This window comes from Quercus lobata, chromosome 2, assembly GCF_001633185.2.
Source record: "Quercus lobata isolate SW786 chromosome 2, ValleyOak3.0 Primary Assembly, whole genome shotgun sequence".
Lineage (NCBI taxonomy): Eukaryota > Viridiplantae > Streptophyta > Magnoliopsida > Fagales > Fagaceae > Quercus > Quercus lobata.
Window position 1 is genome coordinate 16,383,490 of NC_044905.1, and position 19,076 is coordinate 16,402,565.

Consider the following 19,076-nt stretch of genomic DNA (forward strand, 5'->3'; position numbering starts at 1 on the left):
TGAATAGTATCGTGAGACCCGATTTTAAAGAAAAAGTTGTTGAATGAAGATACTTGCAAGTCTCGTGAACAATGCACGGGAGCCACATAAAAAAACGCTTTCACTGGGAAATGCGCAAAACGCGCTTTCCAAACGGAGTCTAAGAGTCCGTTTGGATACCGCTTATTTTGCTGAAAACTGAAAATATTATAGCAAAATAAATTTCAAATATGTGAATAATGCCGTGAGACTCATTTTTAATGAAAATTTTGTTAAAAAATGAGATTTGTGAGTCTCATAAACAGTGCACGAGACCCATTGTAAAGTACTGAAACGTGCTTCTCAATAAAAAAAAATAATTAAAAAAAAAAAAAAAAAAAAGGCACCGCATTTCAGCTATACCCAAATGGGTACGAAGTGTCTGTCTTTGTCAAATCAGATTTAGGTGGATCTCACAATTTTCACATTATTATAACCATTAAAAAATATTACCTGAAAACTGAGAGCATATGTTAGAGTGTACTTAGGTGAAAAGAGTTTAAATCATTGTCAAAAAATATTAAATATGTTAACATCACACAACTCACCACATATAAAAGCCAGTGACTCTCTAATGCTGTGTGAATGCTTTAATCCTATATAGGGACACACAACTAGGCGATGTGGGATAACCCACTTCTTCTTCTTTTTTGAGAGAAAGACTTGGACTAAACACGCACACAGGAGGTGAAAGAGAAGCAATACAAAAATATGAGGGATATCAAAACTAGAAAGTTATCATACCAAGGAGGCCGGCATGCTATGAGAGTGGAATATCCTTTGCCTGAATTTTCCTCAACTGCTCAGTTCTGTGAATCAAACTGTACTCTTCCCAGCCAGTAAATCTGGAAACTAAATCACCAGGCTTGAAATCTGGATCATCAGAATCTATAACTTTGGATACACCAAATCCTTCCAAGGCCTTCATCAAAACACGCCATTGTTGAGAATTTGTAAGAAAAAATGACTTTTATAAACAATAGGTGAAATACTAGATTATGGAACCTCTTGTCTTCGTATAATTGATAGCTACATTATTCAAACGAGGAAGTCTAAAAACACAATTTTTGTTACAACTCTAATGTAGTCAATTACAAATAATGGAGAAAATTAAAGTGATAAATCTATATGAAAATGATAGGGAGCCAATCACGCGGACCACATCAAAGTTATGATAAAACTTTTCTGGTCTTAGAAAAACTATACTCAAAACAATATTAGCAAGAACCACACTAAACTCACAACAAGAGTGAATTAAGTGAAGTAAGAGTGGAAGAGATGACCAGGGGCAGAGCTACTTGTTAGGGTGGGGGGGGGGGCATTTAATTTTTAATAATTAGCCCTCAAAAATGAGACTTCCCCCCCCCCCCCCCCCCCCCCAACTATTTGAGTTGGTCCAATAATGTTCTTAAAAAAATTATCCAATTTGTCTAATAGTTATAGAGAACGTATTGTTTCTCAAATTCATTTTTTATGGTAAAATGTATTCTAGTATTTTTTTAAATTTTAGATCATTTATGTCTTTGCACACTTCATTAATTCAATTAAAATTTTTTCTCACAATGGTAGATAATTTGGTAACTTGTATTGAAAATGAAAATTGTAAGGATTTTACCATGAAAGATGGTGAAAGATTAATTTAATTCTATGAAACATTTAATTTTAAGGATTCATTATGAAAGATACTAATTTTTTGTGTTTGTGTATATGTATAAAAGTTTGTATAGACTAATAAGTTAGCAACACAAATCGGCCCCCCAAATAAAAATTTCTGACTCCACCCCTAGAGATGACGATGGGTTTACCTGATCAGGAACAATGGGAGGAAATAAGTAATTTGCGGCTTGGATCTCATGCATACGGCCTTTCATGTAAGGGTCACAAGACAAGTAGAGATTCTTGACAAGAAAAGCTCCTGACCCGTTTGGAGCCTTGAGCTTAATCTTACTAACCTTGATTTTCATGTCTGACTCTTTTGGAAGTATGTCTATGTACTCTTTCAATATGATTTGCTTGTTCTCCACTTCCTCAATATGGAATTGAGCGAACAAACTGGGTTTTGTTTATACACTCAGCTTGTTAGAGCAACCTGCAAGTGAATGTAGCAGGCACTATTACTGGAATTTACTTATACTTCCTGGCTCCTGCGAGTGTAGGCAGCTTTCAATTATCAAATTAATTGCAAGCTGGAAACCACTCGTACTTACTGCATAGTCTACTGCTTCTTTTTATTTTTTTAAAAAAATTATTATAATTAAGATGAGTTTGGTTTTTATTTATTTATTTATTTATGAAAACAAGTAGGGTGAGTTGGCTGATAGTACAGTAATAATATGATTCCCAAAAAACATAAGGAATTATATTAATATAATAATAACAAACCACACCCACTCACTTTTTTTTTTTTTTTTTTTTAACCACCACAACCAATCATTTGAGGATGTATAATATATACTTTAACCACCACAACCAATCATTTAAATAATATATACTCTAACACAAGAATATATTATTATTCTGAAATTAAAACTATCACTTAATCCACAATTGGTTCAAAAAAAAATTTCACAATTGAAATAATTTTTTTAAATCATCAATAATAATTTGTTGCTTAAAATTTGGGGTTACCTTCAATGGAATTTGAGACTCTATTGTTTAGGAGATTTTTGTTCTTTTCTTTTTTGTATCTAAGCAATAATATATTTATTTGTGTGTTCATGACTTGATGTGTAAGTAATTAAATGTTAGTGATGTGCTACCTCGTCACTTGGTTTTAGAAGGACGCATTTGAATTTTTTTTTTTTTTTTTGGGTTAAGAGAGAAAGAATATACTCTTGGATTATCTAATAATATTTTTTTGGGTGAAAATGATATTTAGAAATCAAACTATTAAGAGAAATATTAGATTCATTAGTTTAATTAATTAATGATAATCCCAACTGACTTTCAAGGGAGTTCTAAATAATCAAGGACAATATACTAGCTAAATTGATTTTTTTTTTTTTGTTGAGAAAAGCTAAATTGATTTTAGAGAGACTAATGAAGCAATATGTGTTGCCCCTAAGAGCACTAGCATTGAAAAATGCTAAAGTCATATTTAAGGCATTTTTGACATTTTAGAGGATAAAAACACTTGCATCAAACAATGCTAAACCATACTATTGTAAAAATTTTTACAATAGTGCTACAGTACAATTCTAAACTTAGAATTGTACTGTAGCACAATGGTAAAAGGAAAAAATATATTTTATTCCCTCCGAAATGAAACACTCCACTATCACGGTACTTTAGTGCTCTTCTCTCTCTTCTTTGTTCTGTTTCTCAATCAGCTCTCTCCTCTCTTCAGACCCAAACGGCATACTCCTCCCAACATCACACACCATGTGGATTCGCTGAAGCTCAACCGATTCACCCTCACCCATCTCCATTGTCGACGCTTCACACGGCGTCTCATCTCAGACCCATCTCCAAATCCCTTTACCGATTCACCCTCACCCTCAACCTCAACCGATTTAATCAGACCCATCTCCAAATCCCTTTACCGATTCACCCTCACCCTCACTCATCTCATAAACCCAACACTCTAGATAGTACCCATTTAACTCTTCACTCCATCACTCTCTCTTCAAACCGATACTCAAGGTTCAACTAAGCTCCGCCGGTGTGGGGGATTCAGCTCCATCGGTGTTGGTGCTAACTGTAACGTGAGTTTTGATAATGTATTAGAGTTTTTTTGTTTGTGTTTCTTTTCTCTCTCTGCAAGAAAAAGAGGGATTCAGCTTGTGTTTGTGTTTGGGTTTTGATCAAAATATTGTTGTTGATGTTTGCAGAGATTCAACCTCATCAAGCAGGGGTTTTCGCTTTCTGGCACGGGATTAGCATCATCAAAAAATTTGCTCAGGTTCATCTTCCATACCAGTAAGTTTCCCTCTCTATCTATTTCTCTCGCTTCTCTCTTTTCACTTTGTTTCTGTTCCCCTTTGGATGGATGAAATGGGAATATTCCTGATAATTTTGTGATTAAAGTAACTGAATTTGTATAGAGGTTAAGGCATGCTTTGTATTGGACCTTAGCAATGCGTTAAGCTGAATTTTTTATATAAGTTTTTAGTTTAACTGGGAAAGAATGAAAATTTAGTAGGTGGGTATGGTTCAGGATACTGTTGTTAATTTGTAGAAACTAAAATGGGAACTTTTTGACAAGTTTGTGATAAAAATAACTGATATTTGTATGGAAAGGTCTGAAGAAAAAAGATGTAACTGAATTTTGAATAGATGTTAGGGCACGCTCTGTTTTGGAGCTTAACTCTGTGTTGAGCTTAATTTTGGATAACAGCTGTTTCTATTGAATTGGGAAAGGATTAAAAATTAGTGGTTGGATATGGTTCAGACTAGCATTGTAAATTTTTGTATGCTAAAATGGAAATAATTCCGGCAATTTTGTGATAAAAGTAACTAAACTTGTTTAGGGGTTAGGGCACACTTTCTTTTGGAGCCTTTTTATTTTTATATTTATAGTTTTTTGATAAGCAGAAATACGGGTTGGAGGCTTAGAGCTTTGCTCTTTGTTGAGCTGAATTTTGGATATAGTAAGCTTGTAGTTGAATTGGGAAAGGGTGGCAAATTAGTGGTTGGATATGGTTTAGGATGATTTTGTTAAGATTTGGATTCCGAAATGAAAATATTTCTGACAATTTTCTGATAAAAGTAACTGAATTTGCTAGGGATGGTAGAATGGTATGCTGTGCAGAAAGTGACTAAAGGGTCAGGACTTAGGAGATATAAAAGAGAAGAAGAAAGAGCTATTTGGTTTAGGCTTCCTTATTGGTGCTATTTGGCATTAATACGATGTCTAGTTGTGTATTTGGGGATGATTTTCATTGGAGTCATCATGAATAATGGTGATGATCTATTTTTCTAAAACTGTGAAATATCTGATAGAAAACTGAGTTAGCTGTTTGGAAATCCAATGTAGAACAAAAGGACTTCAATTAAAATTTGTATAATGTTTCTTTTTGTTTTGTGCATGTAAGATTTTACTTTTATTTTAGTGTCTTAGATCTGGTTGCATTTGGGTCCTCAAAGTTAGATGGTCTGGTGGTTTGGGGGTATCTATTTGGTGCCTGTTAACTACTTATCTCCGGCTGAATTGGATAGTTTTGTTGCCGCATATTATGGATATTTTTTTATCTTATGATACATGTTTCTTTTATATTTTTGGTCTCTTATATTTTGTGATCCTATCATCTTAAAATTTCTTTAACTTATGTGTTTGTTTCTCGTATGATATTTGCTTTCAGGTCACAGAAAATGGTAAACAAGAGCGTCACTTGGTTGCAACAGTGGGAAAGTTCAGTGTGATATGGGACTTCCAGCAGGTGAAAAACAGTGCTCATGCATGCTACAGGAATCAGCAAGGCCTTAAAAGCTGTTATTGTTACAAGATTGTGTTGAAGGATGAGTCTATTATTGAGAGTCGGTTCATGCATGACAAGTTTGCCATTAGTGACTCCCCAGAAGCTCCACTAGTGGTTGCTACCCCTATGAAAGTTAGCTTTATCAGCCTCTCCGGCAAGCGACAACATTGATAAATTATCTTTATTTACATAATTGAGTTATTTTCCAAGTTGTGTGCGTCCAAGGTTGCTTTCTTCTGTATATGGATTTGTTTTTTTTTAGCTCTCTTGTAGTTGTTCTTGGCTTCTGCTTGTACTTAAATGAATTCTTTTCACTCTGTTATAAATTTTATTAGTGTTTCTTGACTGATAGAAACTTTAGTTATTGTAAATGGTGTGATTCACATTATACTTGTGAGAAGATTGGTGTGGTTTACATTTATACCTGTTAAAACTTTTGTGTGATCTCAATAATTGTTGCAAGAGATTTGACGTTGTGAGCATTGATTGTGGCTGTCATAAAGTTACAGTGGTGGTTTTTCCTTGTTTTCTACCAGCATGTACTAGTCTCCTCATGAGTTTCCAGCGTATTATAAAATCAGATCAGGTATTCAATGAAAATTATCAAATGCATCTTGGCTAGTTGGTGAAGAAAGTGAACTGAACCTTATGTTGATTGTGAATCTCTTGATCACATGATTTGAAGTCACAGATCAAGTTATATTATGAAAATTTTCTTACTTGCGTGGAGAGTAACATGCTATTTATTTTATTTAGTCATATGTTGGGTTTCTATTTCTTCAGAGAAGAAGCAATGTGTGAACTGGCTAAAGTCTGGAAAAAAAATTATAGTTGAAAAAATTATAGTTGGAAAGCCCAGGAAAATGTTACCGTTTGAATAGATCCCTAATTAAAAAAAAGTGATGTTGTGAAAAAAATAATAAAGAAAGATTAAAAAATAATATTTTAATGAAAAAGTGAAATAATAGAGTTTTTGGATGTAGGGTGTATTGTAAAATGGTATGGTATAATTGATAAAGTAACTTTTTGAGATGGTAAAATAGGATAGCATAGCATTCTTTGATGCTGATGCTCTAAGGTAGGTATTTCGTTTATTTTTAGACAAAATATTTCATGGGATATTCTCACGAGACCATCCTCTCATAGATAGTACGTGGAATCTATATATGCGGTGGTGGGGTCCGTGTTGACGGTGTTGTTACTTTACTATCTAGTTTTTTTTTTTTTTTTTTTTTTTTTTTTTTTTTTTTTTTTTTTTTGAGAAAGACTTTACTATCTAGTTTTTTTGAGAAGGACTTTACTATCTAGTTAATTATTTTAAGCTTCCTTTTTGGCTGGTCTAAAGTTTTTTTTTTTTTTTTTTTGAGAGAGAGTTTTAATCTATGGCGTCCGCTCCTAATGATAGCTCATTATCATCAGACCAAGACATCAATCAATTTTTGGTGTAGGTGGGAATTGAACCCAGATCTCTTATACAACCATCAGAAATTTTACCAGTTGAGTTAATTGAAACCCACAGTTAGTCTAAAGATTTAAACATAGACTATTTTATAGGATTTCATGATTTTATTTTATTTTTTCTCGTCTTTTATGGTTTATGAGTTTTATTTTGCTGCATAATTGTAAAAAAAAAAAAAAAAAAAAAAAAAAAAAAAAAAAAAAAAAAGTCGAGGAGGGGCCAGAGGAAGTGGAAAGAAAAAAAGAATTCGGAGTGATATATAAGCTGATTATTCTACAAGATTATGGAAATCTTTTCTTAACCGATGAACTAATTAGCAAAAGAATGAACTAATTAACAAGTAACAAAGACCAATCATTGAAGGAAACGGACAAATATCCTCAGTGAACAGCAATACTATTAGATATGAATTAGCGCATCATAATTCGGAACTCATCAAAGCTCAGGACACCGTCTCCATTGAGATCAAACATTCGAATCATGGCTTTGCAATCCTGAGTAGACTTGGACTCGCCGAGTCGACTCAGCATCCTCTTCAAGCTTGTGGGGGTGATACAACCTGACCCCTCCATTTCATACATACCAAAAGCTTCTCTCAGCTCCTCATTCTTGTCTTCCTCTCCCCCTGCGTCCATCAGCTTCTGGAATTCCTCAAAATCGAGCTGCCCATCTCCATTCAAATCAGATGTTTTCACGGCTGCTTCTGCCTCATCCATTGACAGCTCGCCCCCAACAGTTCTCACACAGCTTTGTAATTCAGAAGGAGATATTTTACCATCTCCATCCTCGTCAAAGTAATCAAACACCCTTCGAAGCTCGCTGCAGTGGTTTTTGCTTGCATTGGAAGCAGTCGGTGAAAGAGAACGCTTATCCGCCTTTCTCCTTGGAGACAATTTACTACGTAATCTTCCCAAAGTAGATTTTTTCGGTGAACTTGAACTAGGCTTTTCTTCCATGGAAATTGGAGAAGAAGAAGAAGAAGAAGAAGAAGAAGAAGCTGCATCGTGTGTGTTCTTCATGATGAAACCCGGATTAATTGAAGGCAGTTTGCTAAATCAAAGAACTTTGAACTGGGTATATACTTGAACTTAAGAAATTAGTTTGAATGGATGTAACAACCAGCAAGGTTGGCTCTTTATATAGAGGGAGATATCAAGTTAATTAGAAATAGAATGATGAGTTTGAAAAACGCGGAAAAAGGAATCCTAAAAACGGAAAGGAGAATAAAGGTACATATGACGATATAATGAAATAACTGATGATGTTATGGAACGCGATGACAGACTCGTGGAAAAGCTTTTATATATGTTATATATGTATGGCCTTCTAATGGGAATATGGTTGGGTGTTATGCAGGACACGGTTTTGAGGTGTCACATCGAGTAACATATTTAAAGTATGATGTTTTGCCAGTTGTTTTTTATAAGGGGAGATTAGGACGACCATGACGTTGATAAGATATATATCTAATATGAGTAGGATTCAGTGGCAGTAGCGAGTGAAGGGATGAGAGCGTGAAAGTATATATTGACTTTTGACTTTTGACTTTTCTGGACACTTTGGGAATTTTCTTGTTTTTTTTTTTTTTTTTTTTTCCTCTGTACTGTTCTTTCCTTTGTACATTTGTAATCGTAATTGTGGACGTGGAGGCACTCAGCAGTGTCGTACAATAATAAGTAACTCATAGGATCTGTTGTAGTTGGTCACCACCATTGGAATTATTTACGACAATCAAATAGAGAAAAACAGGTATTAACGGTCAGAACTGTCTAAAGAAAGCGTGTTTTCTAGCAACAAACGAAATGAATTGGGATTAGTAATTTTAGTATATCTTAAACTTTATTGTTTAACTGAGAATGGTTCTGGTTCAATGGTTTTGAAATTATTTTACAAAGTATCTCTAACTATGAAGATGATTATCTTTATAGTAGTATGGTTTTATATATGCTATGTTCACAGTGCACAATAGTGACTCATACACTGAAAAACAGTACGTACATGCAGTTCGTACCAGCATATTTTAGTTTTTTAAAGACCGTCTTTTGTCTTCTCTTTCTTTTCAATATAATCACAGACCATCCTTTATATAACTTACATTTGCTTTTAAAATGTCAGATCGTGAAAGAAATTGGGCAGGGGCGTAGCTAGGAATACATACTTGGGGAGGTCGGGTTGTAACAGAGATATATTAAATAAAGTAAATATAATTTTTAAGTCTATTGGATACAAAATTATCAACTTTCATATATCATTATATACTTGAACATGTTGGGAATTCAACCGAAATTCCAAACCTGTGAGAAACAAAAAAATAGAGAAAACAAAACGGCAAAAGAAAAACAATCACACGCACAAGACAGTATTTACGTGGTTCGGCAATTTACCTACGTCCACAGAGTTGCAGGGATTTCACTATTATCAAAGAAAATTACAATGTGTGGTTACAGTGTTTTTCTTTCTCAAAAATAACAACAAGACAAAACCCTAATCACCAAAAAAAACGGCTTTTATATCCTGCGCACAGGATTCACAATAAGCTACAAAACGGGCCAAAAAATTTTTGTCGGCCCAAGTCTCCGCTGCATGGACTAAGCCTCAGTAAATCTCCCATTATTCGGGTCAGGTCGGGTCATCAACCGAATCAAATCATGCCTGATGACGATTTTTCATGGAATAAAATTCATCCATTATCATCTCTATAGTAAAATTCCCTGCAATTTCCTTCTCTATATAAACTATCATATTATCTGCCAAAAGCTCATCCTCCATTCTATTGCGAAGTCTTGTTTTTAACAACTTCATAGCTGAGAAAGCTCGTTCTGTAGTTGCTGTAGAAACTGGAAGGGTCAACACAAGACGAATAAGTCTATCAATCAAAAAATAGATTTTAGACTTTCCTGAAATTTTTAATCTTTCCTGAAATTTTTAATCCCCTACATAACTCGGAAATTGTACTCATATTCAGAAAATCTGGATGTTTTATCACATCAAGCTCATAATGTTGCAATTGAGACTCCAAAAGTTTTTGTTCATGTTTAGTGAAATCTTGAGGATAATATTTCTTAACCAAATTGCATATATGAACAATTTTGAATAATCTAAAAGCATCCTTGGGATTTAAAGCTGAACTAAGAATGACAAGTTCCGTTGTTAGCTCACAAAATCTACTTTTCAATTCTTGCAATTGAAAGTCTATTGCAACGGTAAATATGCCAATTCTAAAATGATGTTCCATTATTAAATCGTCATCTTGACGACGATATCTACCTCGACCTTTAGTGTAACGAGCATTCATATCAGGAATATCAATTTCATGTTGCTCACCAAATGACATAACATTAGCAAGTAAATGCTCCCATCCATCATCTCTCAACTTTTGAATAAGTGATTTTGTAGTTGAAACTAAATGCATGGCATTTAAAAGGTCTTGAGAATGTTGTTGCAAAACTTGACAAAGAACATTAGTAATTCTCATTATCTCTTTCATCAAATGCAAGATTAAAATAAATTCAAATGATGTTAATACCTGATAAGCTCCCTCGGCATCACCGCGTTGTTTATAGTTAGCCCCTTCCTCAGAGATAGTGTTGATAACTTTGCAAGTAGCATCAAACATTTTAATCAAACAACAAATAGATTGAAAATGAGATCCCCACCTAGTATCTCCAGCTCGTTGCAAAGTACCAATCTGGTTTGCACCTCTTCCAGTTTCAATTTCATTAGAAGCAATCATATTCTCAACTTGTTCTGCTTGAGCATGTTGCAATTCATCATTACGCTTACTAGAACCAACAACAATATTGATAATATTAACCAAATGATCAAAGAATTGATGAACATCTTTTACTTCTCTAGATGTTGTAACTAGAGCTAATTGCAACCTATGAGCTATACAATATACATAATAAGCATATGGGCAATCTTTAAGAAAAAGAGCTTGTAATCCATTCCATTCACCACGCATGTTACTAGCTCCATCATATCCTTGACCTCGAATATTTTCAATGTGGAGGTTGTAACGAAAAAGGACAGCACATATCTCATTTTTTAAAGTCAATGCAGTAGTGTCTCTAACATGCACAACATGAAAGAAACGTCTTTAATGAAACCTTCTTTATCAACAAACCTCAAAATGATGACCATTTTCTCTCTCTTCAACTCATCCCGGGCTTCATCAACAAGAATGCAAAATTTTGCATCCCCAATTTCTTCACAAATAGCATTTCGCACATTACTAGCAAGAATATGCAAAATCTCCTTTTGAATTGTGGGTGATGTATAATTGGCATTTCCTGGAGTATTTTCCAAGACAACACTAGCTACTTTGTCATTGAAAGTTGATGTGAATTTTATCAATTCAATAAAATTACCTCTATTTTTTGAATCAAGGCTTTCGTCATGACCTCTAAAAGCACAAGCTTAGAATGCTAGCCATCGAGCACACTCTATTGAGGTTTTGAGCCGCAACTGATTATTCTCTAATTCTTTTGACATTTGTTTCTTAATTAGTTTGTCAATATGTCGTGAATAATTTTTTAAATCTTCGCAACATTTCACAGCAATTTTATGTGGGGAGTTTGGTTCTTTCCCTACGTGACAAATTAAAGGACAATTCATTCTATCTTTCACCTTTTTCCAATTATTAAAACCTGTTGAAATGAATGCATCTGATCCGGAATGACCTATTGGTTTCTTACTAAAAAGGTAGCAAGGTAGACAATATATCGCATCCATTGAAGGTTAGTATTCCAACCAATCCTTATGTGAAACAAACCATGAAGGTTGAAATCGATGACGATGAGTATCATCATTGTATGGATAGTCTATATCTTTAGGTTGGTATGGACCTTCTATGAGATAAGCTCGTCGGATTTCATCTTATTTGTTGATAGGAAATTCACATATTTGTTTACGTGTTCCTAGATCACGATCTATCTCTTCAAATTGAAGTTTTGGACATTTGGAGGGGTTTTCATTAGGCATTGAAGTATTAACATTTGTTTCTACAGCCACAGGTGTCCTAATTTCTGAATTGCTAACATCTTTTTTCTTAAAGATGTTAAAAAGGTTGAAATCGATGACGTTGAGTATCATCATTGTATGGATAGTCTATATCTTTAGGTTGGTATGGACCTTCTATGAGATAAGCTCGTCGGATTTCATCTTGTTTATTGATAGGAAAGTCACATATTTGTTTACGTGTTCCTAGATCACGATCTATCTCTTCAAATTGAAGTTTTGGACATTTGGAGGGGTTTTCATTAGGCATTGAAGCATTAACATTTGTTTCTACAGCCACAGGTGTCCTAATTTCTGAATTGCTAACATCTTTTTTCTTAAAGAATGCATCAATTGTTTTTCGTTTGCTCATAATTCTTTTAGCTTTAAGAATATGACTAAAAAATTAACCTAAAAAGAATTTTAAAAAATAAAATTTTAATTAGAAATTTTTACTTAATTATATGAATGTTATTCATACTCAAGAAAAAAACAAAATTTCCACTATAATTTAAACAGTCAACCCATTTTTAATACAACTTTAATTAATAATAACCCCTCAAACAAAAACAAAAATAATTTAATTAATTTGTCTTTTATAATGTATTGGTTAATTTAATTATATAGTTTTAATTATTGTTGTTTAGCGTAACAATAAATTATATTGCTTTAATTTATTTGTCATTAATTATATTGCTTTAATTTGTTATATTGTTTAGCCCCTTGTACATATTACATTGAAAGAGCCGAACATTATACATTCCATGTGTAGCACAATAATTAAAGCAATGTAATGTGCTGCACATTACATTCAGCACATTACATTGCTTTAATTATTGTTTACTCGGCCCTATGAGCCCATCTACCCCCTTCCCACCCCACTCAACAGACAACAGACAAGCACAACATGCGCCCCAATCACAATAGCCAGCTGCAATCAGAAATTTTCGCAATGCCAATCACAAATCATAACACAGTGAACACACGTTACACTAAAGACCAACACACTGACCAACAAAAAGGGATAAGATAAAGCCAAATTTAAAAAGACAAAAACAGGAAAAAAGCAAAAGCCAGCCAATAAGAGACTCACAGTTCAAAAGAGAGAGAGACTTACTGAGATGTGAGATCAGATAGGCTATTAAAGTTAAAGAATAAAGAGAGAGACGTTCATAAATTTCCTTTCATTTTTTCATTCAATGAGATAGAGAGAGAGAGACTGAGAGAGAGAGTCAGAGAGAAAAACCCTAAGGGAGGGCCGGACTGCTGGAGGGAGCAACGAGCACCGCTGCACCGAAGCAGAGGCAGAGCGATTTGCGATCTCTGATGACCGATCTATGATCTGCGAAAATTTCGTTTCATTTTTTCATTTCAATGAGTTAAAGAGAGAGAGAGACTAAGAGAGAAAAAGAGAGAAATACCTTGAGGGAGGGCCAGAGGGAGCACCGAGCACCGAGCACCGGAGCAGAGGCAGAGCGATCTACGATCTGTGATCTCCAATCTGCGATCTGCGATGAGGGGCGAGCGACGACGACGACAACGAGTGAGCTGCGGTGTCGCGGCAACATGACCGTGGGTTACTGGGTTTGGTTTGCTGGGGTTTGGTTTTGGTTTGTGTATTGGGGATTTTTTTTTTTTTTTTTTTTAAGATAAACACCTTTGTGTTTGGTTTGCTGGAGTTTTTTTTTTTTTTTTTTTTTTAAGAAGTTGGTTTGCTGGAGTTTGATTTGCTTTTGCTCTGTATAGACAATATTGGGGTTTGATTTCTCTGCCAGTGACGTGATGGGGTTGATTTCTCTGCCAGCGACGTGATGGGTTCATTTTCTGATTCTTTGTATTGATTTTTTTTTTTTTGGTTGAGAATCTGTGGGCTTGCCGTGAGCGAGCTACCTCTGTAATCTATTGGGCTCACCATGGGCTTGGCTCTGTTAAATTTTTTTTTATTTTAGTTCAAATTTTTTTTGGGTTTTTTTTTTTTTTTTTTGCTTGAAAGTAGAACAGATAAATTTTTTTTTTTATTTTAATTTAAGGGTGTTCCTAAATTTTGATTGAGGGCTGGGAGAATGGGTGAGAAATAGGTAGGGGGGGCCGGCTGTCTAATGTTGGGGGGGCCCAATTATTTTTTCTTCATAGTCTAATGGGAAAAAAAAAATTTTTTGCAAGGGCCATGGCCCCCCCAAGCCACTATGTGGCTCCGCCCCTGAAATTGGGCAAGATCTGTCACAATTCAAGTGTGGCCATGCTCATCTCTAATGTAAAGTGATACGAATATACGATATCCATCAAGTATTTTCCCCTTCAAGTCCATCGTGGTTTAGTTTGACAGAATTTCATCTTTTATTTTAAACATTTTAGAGCAGCGCACAAGTACTACTGCATCCCTTCTTACTATCAAAGAGATGTTAGGGATGGTCCTATTGATCTAGGTAAACTCTTATCTATTTCTATATAATACTAAAAACTGAAGCATAACATTTAATATTGTTATGCTCACATTCAGTCATGTCAGCAACCGTGTCATTTCCATCATTTTTTTTATATTTGTCCAACAATTTAAAAATAATTTCTATTAATTTAAAAATACTATAAAATATAAAATAAATCACATCTCTATCTCCCCCATAAAACCCACTTCTTATCTATATCTCTCTCTTAACTCATCATCTTCCTCTTCTAAAAAAAAAAAAAAACACATCATCTTCCCACCAAACAAATTGCTAATATTTCTTCTATTAATGACTTCACCATTAAATCTCAATTGCCTTAAATTCAACAATCAATCATCTCTCTCTCTCTCTCTCTCTCTCTCTCTCTCTCTTTGACTTTTCATCTCCTTATTTTATGGTTTGTTGATTTTTTTTTACGAAGTCATATTACAGTGTTTCTTTTTTCTTTTCTTTTTTTCCACTTTTCAATTTTTAGTCTTTTTCTTTATATTCATGTTTACAAATTTTCTATACATAATTTCATTTTAACCATTAAAATTGTTTGTGTCTAAAAAATTGGAATGCGTTTTATTGATTTAGTACATGTGAAACAATTAAGCTCTTTTTTTTTCTTTTTTGGTTTGGTAATGTTTTGTTTTGTATTGTTTGTTACTATGTCTGGATTCCATAGATAGAAAATAAATAGTATAATTTTAATGGTTCCTTTTTTTATTTTTTTTATTTATAAATCTATGGCAAACTAACCTTTCTCCTACCCTTCTCCACAATAAAAATCATTTAATGCATTGATGTTAATGTTATGGTATTTGTTCATCAATATCAATCCAACTGCAGGAGCTTTCTTAACGGACCAGCAAATAAAGAGCTCATCTATGCCAAATTCCATAGAGTTGATGCGGATGCTATTTGCAAAATTCCAGTGAGTCTTAGGTCTGCACCGGATGCCATTTTTTGGCTTCACAGCAAGGATGGGTTATACTCTTGCAAGTCTGGATATCAAGTTGCAAGACAGATTGCAAGGGAGCCTGGGTGGACTGAATGCTCCACGGGTCCAGCAAGAAGGCATGTATGGCAAAAGATTTGAAAGCTTGGAGTGCCGAATAAAATTAAGTTGTTTGGTTGGCGTGCTTGTCATGAAATTCTGCCAACCCGTGTGAACTTGGCAAAAAGGAAAATCATTGAGGATAATCTATGTCGGTGTTGTGGGAGAGAACCTGAAACTGAAGCACATGTACTGTGGGAATGTGGGGCTGCACAAGATGTTTGGGCAGGATGTGTACCTAGGCTCCAAAAGATGCCAAACAGCCACGGCAATATCGTTAAGCTTCTTGAGACTCTGTTAGACAGGCTTCAGATCTCAAAGGTTGAGTTGTTTCTGGTCCAAGCTTCATCCATATGGAACTAGAGAAATACGGTCTTATATGGAGGAAGCTTTAAGGATCCAAAATGGCTTAACAAAAGAGCTAGCGACTACCTAAGGGACTATCAGCAAGCACAACAGCAACTTGTTGTTACTGCATCAACAACACAGAGGACCATCTGGCAGCCACCACCACATTCGTGCTTCAAACTTAACTTCGATGCAGCTATCTTTGTTGAGTAGAATTGTACGGGATTTGGTGCAGTAATCCAAAACTACAGAGGAGAGGTGATGGCTACTATGTCAGCCAAGGGTCCGCCGATGACAACTAGAGATGATGCAAAAGCATTAGCTTGCAGGAAAGCGCTTGAATTCTCAATCGATGTGGGTTTTCTGGAGCTGATCATTGAAGGTGACAATGCGCATGTTATGAAGATTATAGGCTCATTACTACCAAACCGTTCTTCACTGGGCATAATAATAGAGGATGTTAAGTGTCTTATGAATGGGATGCAAAATGTATATGTAAACAATATTAGGAGGGAAGGATATATGGTGGCTCATGGCCTTGCGAGATTTGCTAAAAAAGTTTCGAAAGATATGTATTGGCTGGAAGACTCCCTGCCTCCAGTGGTGGATGAATTGTACTTTGATATGCTGAATTTGAATGAATGAAATTATGCTGGTTTGGCTTTCAAAAAAAAAAATAAAGAAGTTAATAATTGATTAAGGTAAGGGAGTCATTAATTAACACATGGCAGCCATTTTAAAACGGCTTCTCTCCCCATCAAAACATTCATTTGCCTCCTTTTGTATTTAAAACCCACTGATTATATATATATATATATATATAAATTTTGAATTGCTCTCTTTCCACCTCATAAGTCACCAAATTACAAATAGAATTGGAAACTCCCTTTGATTTCAGTCTTTTCTTTTCTTCCCTTTCAACTTCTTTTCTTTTTAGTTGCAAATTTTATGGTTTGTGCTATATATATATTGTAAGGACGCGATTCGTGGCGGACCGTAACAGTGTCGGGTTCGCACGTGAAAAGGTCCCTAACAACATCATTTGTAGAGCGTGGGTTTGGAAGGCTAGGCCTTGATCGATAGGCGGTGGGTTTTTCGCGGTGTTCGTACCAGTTTAAGTTTTCCTACACCCCTGGAGTCTTTCTCCTGGAGGTGGGCTGGGAGGCTTTGGTTTTTGGCCATTTTTCCCAACCCCTTCTTTAGGTTACTTATTTTTCCTTTTATACTCGCCTGCGTCCACTGTCCTTCGCCCACGTATGGGGTCAACCTTTCCAAAATTGATACTTGTCCCATCAGCCCATATTCAAAGTCGTTAGGGGTGGTTGTAAAAACCTAAGACTGCGGATCTGTCAGGTTCAGAGCATTGAATGGCAGTGAGAGCAGCTTTCCCTGGATATTTTAGATCTTTCGCCCTGATTTCGGTCCTATACCGTTTTTACCCTTCCTTCAGGGGGGGACTTTGGGTCTGCCGAGGACTGAGCCGTCCTCGGCGATATCCACAGGCTATTTTGTCGAGCTTGGGCCATAGCCCTCCTCGGCTTGGGCCTTCGGATTTTCCCCAGGTAGATGGGCCTGGCCCATAAATCATTTGGGCCCCACAATAGCCCCTCAAAACCCGGCTGTCCAACCTCTTGGTTGGAAAGGGGGGTTTTGGTGATGCCAAACCTCTTCCTACGGCCCAATCAATTTGGCCTTTTAATAATGCTGGCGGCTCCTCATCTATCCAAGAAACGCGCCGGTCTATGAGGCAGCCTTTTGATTTCGCGCTTGATGCGCTCTTATCGTTTGGGTATGCCAAAACGTGCTTTTAATGACCACTATTTACGAGACTGCTTTAATTCGGCGGTTTGTTTTGATGGGGTGGGGAAACGGAACCGGCATGTTCGTGTTGGCAGATTCCTTTGGATATCTGAACCTATTAAATGTCTCCCGCTCCACCCTCAGTATAAGAAGGAAAGGCGGAGGTTATTGTTTTTGTAAAGAATTCCTTCTCATCTTTCTGAGATTTGAAATATTTGGCCTCCCCGAGAGTTCATTTTACCCACTGGTCCACAAACTAAATCGTGATACACTTTATCATAACAACGAGTGATGCAGGAGCCAAACCCCTCCCATAGACGCCATGTTCCAATAAAGCTCTCTATGGCTCGATCAGGACAGGGATGGCGAAGACCCAAAATCAACCTCACCCTTCTTTCAATCAAAATCCGAAACAGGGACTCGTCATGTCAAACTTTCGGCGTGACTGAGTCGAGAACACCCATCATCAGTACCCACCGCTCTCCTATGAGCATACCTAGTATGGCTCCAGTGTATTGGGAGTCAGGATCGAGGCCGGGACTAAGCGTCTCTACTTCTTCCTCTCTTCCTTCACTGGAGCTATTCTCCATCTCCCTTTCTTAGTCTTCCCAGCACCAGTTCCATCCTGGTGCTTTCACTTCTCCCTCTTTTGCTCCTTTTTCTCTCTTTTCATCTCTTCTTTCTTCTTCTCCTCCTTCTTTACTCATGTCCTCCATCTTCTTCATTCATCTCTTCCATCTTCTTCATTGATTTCTTCCTTACTATTTCCCTCTCCGCCATTTCTTCCCAAAGAATGTTCTTATCATTATATGAGCAGTATCGAGGCAAAGATTGGAGAGACTTTGAAAACGAGTTTAGAAGACGCCTGGGAGTTTAGTTATCTGTACTACGGATGTAACTATCGCTTAGGCAATTCGCATTTTGTATAGGCTCGTTCGAGCCCTTCTTTGTACATTGTAATAATTTTTCGTATTAATAAAAATCGTTGTTATTTTATTTCGCATGCTTTGTCTCTATACTTTTTTTTTTCTTTTGGATCTACAAACGCTGCTCGGCATATTAATATAGCATCTAAATCAATGACGGCTAAGACCAAAAGATTTGATAATAAAAAGACGTCGCCATAACTTTAATAGAAATGCTTGACATAATAGGGCCGATCAGTGAAGAGTAATACTTATCCCATGCTAGCCGAGGAGAGAAACGAAGGCTTGATGTCATGTAAGGAATAACCATTTGAAAATATAGCGCCCACCAAATGAGCGGCCTTTTTATATGACTTAGTGCTGGGGCTTTCCACCCCCTTCCTTACACCTTTATTGGCCTTAACCTTTTATGGTGTTTAAGCCGTGGATGAAGTGACCTGACATTTTTACCAAGTAACCCATCTTACGGGATTCAAACCTTTTCTTATCCAAGTATTTGGTTTCCCCATTGGCTTGGGTCCGAGGACCATACAAGGCCTTGGTTCTGTCCAAAACTTGTAATTTTTATAATTTTTTGTACTTGGTTTCCCCATAGGCTTGGTTCCGAGGACCATACAAGGC

At 36.0% G+C, this 19,076-nt stretch overlaps 2 protein-coding genes and 1 long non-coding RNA gene across 3 annotated transcripts; 1 reads left to right on the forward strand and 2 right to left on the reverse strand.

Annotated features, from left to right (window-relative positions):
- Positions 1-3,874: 3,874 nt before the first annotated feature.
- On the forward strand, positions 3,875-5,753 carry LOC115974745. The gene is made up of 2 exons (XR_004088003.1): positions 3,875-3,936; positions 5,319-5,753. It is a non-coding gene; the product is annotated as an uncharacterized LOC115974745 (long non-coding RNA).
- Positions 5,754-7,123: 1,370 nt separating this feature from the next.
- On the reverse strand, positions 7,124-8,139 carry LOC115974744 (calcium-binding protein CML37-like). The gene has a single exon (XM_031095247.1). It carries the CDS (start codon positions 7,911-7,913, stop codon positions 7,305-7,307), a length of 609 nt encoding a protein of 202 aa, XP_030951107.1. The 5' UTR covers positions 7,914-8,139; the 3' UTR covers positions 7,124-7,304.
- Positions 8,140-9,781: 1,642 nt separating this feature from the next.
- LOC115960181 (zinc finger MYM-type protein 1-like) lies at positions 9,782-11,702 on the reverse strand. The gene is made up of 3 exons (XM_031078952.1): positions 11,669-11,702; positions 11,021-11,186; positions 9,782-10,964 (listed from the first exon to the last, which is right to left on the reverse strand). The coding sequence occupies exons 1-3, from the start codon at positions 11,700-11,702 to the stop codon at positions 9,782-9,784; spliced, it is 1,383 nt and encodes a 460-aa protein (XP_030934812.1).
- Positions 11,703-19,076: the final 7,374 nt, after the last annotated feature.

Coding starts and splice junctions, on each gene's coding strand:
- LOC115974744 (XM_031095247.1), bottom strand. CDS start 7,913: ATGAAGAACACACACGATGCAGCTTCTTCTTCTTCTTCTTCTTCTTCT.
- LOC115960181 (XM_031078952.1), bottom strand. CDS start 11,702: ATGATACTCATCGTCATCGATTTCAACCTTCATG. Junction 11,187..11,668: donor CATCGATTTCAACCTTCATG/GTTTGTTTCACA, acceptor AAAATACTCCAG/GAAATGCCAATTATACATCA. Junction 10,965..11,020: donor AAAATGGTCATCATTTTGAG/GTTTGTTGATAA, acceptor TGTGCATGTTAG/AGACACTACTGCATTGACTT.